The following is a 4,200-nucleotide window of genomic DNA, read 5'->3' on the forward strand; positions in this document are numbered from 1 at the left end:
CCCCTGCCCCCTCCTGCCCTCCCCTGCTCTCTCCTGCCCTCCCCTGCCCTCCCTGGCCCTCTCCTGCCCTCCCTGGCCCTCTCCTGCCCTCTCCTGCGCTCCCCTGCCCTCCCCTGCCCTCTCCTGCCCTCCCCTGCCCTCTCCTGCACTCCCCTGCCCTCCCCTGCCCTCCCCTGCCCTCTCCTGCCCTTCACCTACCCAGGACACTCACTCTTGGCTGGCAGGGTCTCCTTTCCTGAGCAAGCCCAGCTCGGGGGTGAGTCTTAGCCCGCTATCTGCAGACGGACAGGCCCACCCCTGCCCCCTTACCTGGAGGACGGGGTCTCAGCGCCCATACGCCCGGGTGGGGCCTGTGGCGGGGCCATGAGCCACGCAGGGGCTGCACCAACAGCCTCTTCCTTCTGGGGCTTGAGAATTTGAGGTTACCCCACCAACAGTTCCCAGGGGCCAGCCTCCGAGGGGTCAGAAGACCCAGCCCCAGAGCGGGGAGGGCAGGGTTAGACACTGTCCCAAGGTGAGGAACGGGCAGGGCCACTGACTGTCACTGACACGCAGTCTATGGCAACAGCACCCCCCCCCAGCCCAAGGGGACAGCAGCCGAGGTGCCCAGAAGCTCAGTGACCTCCCAGGGCCACCAGGCTCATGAGGCCTCCACACACGTCACCCCCCTCAGCAGACATGGGGTCAGGCTGTGAGACCGTGGAGAGCCACAGCACAGAGCTGCAGCTCCGAGAGCCGTTGGGTGCTGGTGGGCCCAGCCTGGGGGCTGCAGGCCACTTGTCCCCACCCCGGACAGAGGATGCAGCTGGTGTTCGGGGTGCGGGAGGGGCATCTTCCCCGAACCCCAGGAGTGGTGTCAGGGGCCCAGAGAGCCCTAACACAGTGCTGGCCTGTGACCCGGTGCCTGTCCTCCTCTGGAGCAGGGAGGTGTGGGAAGGGGGCTGTGGGGGCTTGAGCCCCGGAGGGCGCCGGTCAGTGACGCCTCCCTGCTCCCCCTGGCTTCTCCGTCTCAGCGAGGGCCCTCCGCTGTCCACACTCTGCACGCTGTGACACCTGTGGGGCCTGGACCTGACACTCTCCCAGGCCCAGAGGCCAGGAGAGAACAGTGCACACGGCAAGTCCACGCACCCATGAGCACATGGCGGTGGGCGAGGGCGCGCTGGCCCCCCAGGTCTGCGAGGCCTGCCTTCGCGGCCTCCCGGGTTCCTGCTCTGCAGGTGCTGACACCTCCCGGGGCCTGGCACGTGGAGGCCAACCCGGGCTCTGCCCACCTGGCTGTCAATAGCGTCCCCACGCTCCCCAGGGAGCCGCCACGGGAGAGGAGACGGAGGAGGGGGCGAGGCACGCCTGTGGGTGACCTCGTGTGCGGTAGGGAGGCCAGAGAGGGGAAGGGCAGGGCCTGAGCGGGGTCCAAGGGACCCAGCAACAGTGGGGACGGTGGGAGGACACCCAGGCTTCAGCGCACAGTGCAGGCTCTGGAGCGCACGGCGCCGTCTGAGTGGGAACGTGCCCGGCCGCAGCGTGGGAGAAACCGAGGGGTGATGGGGCACCGGCCTAAGCTGGAGCCAGGGCAGGAGGAGTGCAGTTTGTGGGCAGGGGTGTGGGCAGCCTCGAGGAGGGGCAGAGGAGGCCCTGGAGGGGGAACCATGCAGGCGAGTGGTCCAGGGAGGGGCAGGGCTGAGGGTGCCCTGGCCATTCCCAGGGAAGGACGGTGGCTGGCAGGCAGAGGGTGTGGACGGCGGGGATCCCTCGGAGAGGCAGAGGACCCAGTGGAGCCCACGCCTCTCAACCGCTCTGTTCCCTGCCCGCCCCAGCGCCATGCCACCCAGCCACCCCTCGCACCTGCCCAGCCTGAGGCTGGCTCCTGTGTCCACCCCAGTGGGTGGACAGCAGGGCTGCGACAGGTGGGACCGAGGGTGGCAGCCGGAGGTGGGGGAGATGCCGCCCACCCCCTCCCACTTTAACCGAGGTGGGCTCCCGGCAGGCTGCAAACCCGACACCTTGTCCCTGGGGACGGGCGATGGCCGCTGAGCCAGACCTGTGCTGGCTGGGGACACAGGAGCCCGGGGACCCGCACGCTGTGGCCCCACTGTGCACTGCGAGAGTGGTCTCACCGACAGGCCTGCGCCCATGCGGCTACTTCCGAGCTGCCATGGCGAGCAGAGTCCTTGCGACGGGCTTACCGCGAGCCCTCGCCCTTCGCCCTGAGCGAGGAGCGCTGTGTGGCCAAGCTGCGCAGCAGAGGGGCTGGGGCTGAAGGTCACTTGAAGCCTTTTCGTTCTCATTGTTCCATTTTCCCATAATTTGGGGGCTTACAGGGTGGGGACAGGAGGGGCGAGGAAACAACCCTCTAAGGAAGGGTCACTCTCTTCTTGGGGTTCTGGGCACGCAAGTACACACGCCCGGCATGTTTTCTTTCTCTCTCTTTTTTTTTTTTTGGAGAGGTTTTCACTATAAGGCGCGTGCGCTCGCCAGACAGAGAGAGACATAGAGACAGAAAGCGAGAAATCACCCCCCAGGGGGGATGGTCACACCGCAACCCCTTCTCCTCCATTCTCCTCTCGGGATCTTGGGCACACACGCACACGCGCCCAGCGTGAGTTTTAAGCCACCGGGTCCGGGACGCAAACCGCAGTCGACTACGTGGGAGTCCAGCGACATAGCCATTACGCTAACTGCTGGTTCCCTCTTTCTCTTTTTTTAAAGAGGATTTTTTTGCTGGTTTGTTTTGTTTTGCTATAGGGCACATGTGCTCGCCAGAGAGAGAGAAAGAGACAGAGAGACAGAAAGTTAGGAATCACCCCCAGAGGATGGCCACACTGCAGTTCCTTTCCCATTCTCTTCTCGGGATCTTGGGAACACATCTCTTAGTGAGTTTTAATCCACCGGGTCTGGGACTTGAACCATGGTCTGCTACGTCAGAGTCCAGTGACGTGACTAACCATTACGCCACCTGCTGGTCCCATCCTGGCATGTTTTTCAAACTGTTGCTTCCAGGACTCCATCCACAGCCCGCCACGTGGGATCCAGCCACTGTACTTCAAGCCACGGCTGGTCGAATTTATCATGTTTTTAACTGAGGGACACTCAGAGACAGAGAGGACCACACCGCTGCCCCTTTGCCGCTCTGTCCTGGCAGGATTTGGGGCGTGCACACACGGCCCAGCATGCTTTTCAAGCCACCGGGGCAGAATCTGTCCCTCCATCCACCATGTGGGACTTGGCTCCATAACCACCAGGCCACGGCCAGCCTCTCTCATGCTCACCAGAGAGATAGAGTGGGAGACAGCGAGAGATCACCCCAGGGGGTGGCCACGTCGCAATCCCTTCTCCTCCACTCTCCTCTTGGGATTTTGGGCAGGCACACACATGTGCTGGGCACGATTTTCAAGCTGCCGGGTCTAGGACTTGAACCGCAGTCACCTGTGTGGGGTCTGGCTGCCTTAACCTCCGGGCCACCTGCTGGCCCCACTCTCATTTAAATGAACACACATTCCTGGGGTCCCCTCCTTCAGGTTCCCTATCCCTTCTATGACCGCAAGACGGCCTGGGAGGGTCCCCGCCCCATGGCCCACCTGGCACAGACCCCTGGCAGCTGGTGTGGGCCCACGCGCAGGAAGGTCCCTGAGCGAATCTGCCTTCCTGGTGGGTCCACTTTGCCCCAGAGCCGTTTGCCTGCAAAGGGGGCCCAGCCGGAGGCCTGCTGCTGTGGATCCCTCAGGAGCGGGGGGAACCCTGCCATGCAGGGAGCGGGGCGCAGGGCTGGGGTCGGCCTGGGTCAGCGGCTGGTCTGGCGCTGGGGCTCCCTGGACCAGGCGGATTCCCGCCGAGTCCCCGGCCCCTGTCCCATGCCCTCGCTGCGGCGTGTGCGCCCTGGACCAGGCAGGCAAGGTCCCGGCCAGCGCCCAGCGTTCAGGGCCAACTTGTGTCCAGCGAGGGTTGGGACACCGGCCGCAGGTCCCCCACCCCTGCCCCAGGGTGCGACACGGTGGGCACTGACGGAGAGCGGCAGGAAGAGCGCATTTGGCCGCAGCCTCGGGGAAAGGCGCTTGTCGTCTGACTCACCTGGAGCGGGCTGGGGAGAGGCTGGACTTCATCTCGCTCACCCCCAGGTCGCAGGCCAGCGCCCACCCAGCCTGGCCCTGAGAACCGCCCTGGTTTGGAGTGGGCGCATCGGCTGGGGCCGCCAGCCGGGGGGGC

General features: G+C 65.2%; 1 protein-coding gene across 1 annotated transcript in view; it reads left to right on the forward strand.

Moving 5' to 3' along the window:
• The first annotated feature begins 1,138 nt into the window (after nt 1-1,138).
• The window catches only part of PALM (paralemmin), a 26,849-nt gene continuing 23,787 nt past the window's right edge, over nt 1,139-4,200 (forward strand). Inside the window, exons 1-4 of the mRNA XM_006171745.1 lie at nt 1,139-1,171; nt 1,218-1,368; nt 1,703-1,929; nt 2,121-2,259. Of these exons, the coding sequence (XP_006171807.1) occupies nt 1,139-1,171; nt 1,218-1,368; nt 1,703-1,929; nt 2,121-2,259 (550 nt within the window). The remainder of the gene's footprint in view (nt 1,172-1,217; nt 1,369-1,702; nt 1,930-2,120; nt 2,260-4,200) is intronic.

The sequence above is a fragment of the Tupaia chinensis genome, unplaced genomic scaffold, assembly GCF_000334495.1.
Source record: "Tupaia chinensis unplaced genomic scaffold, TupChi_1.0 Scaffold149964_1, whole genome shotgun sequence".
NCBI lineage: Eukaryota > Metazoa > Chordata > Mammalia > Scandentia > Tupaiidae > Tupaia > Tupaia belangeri.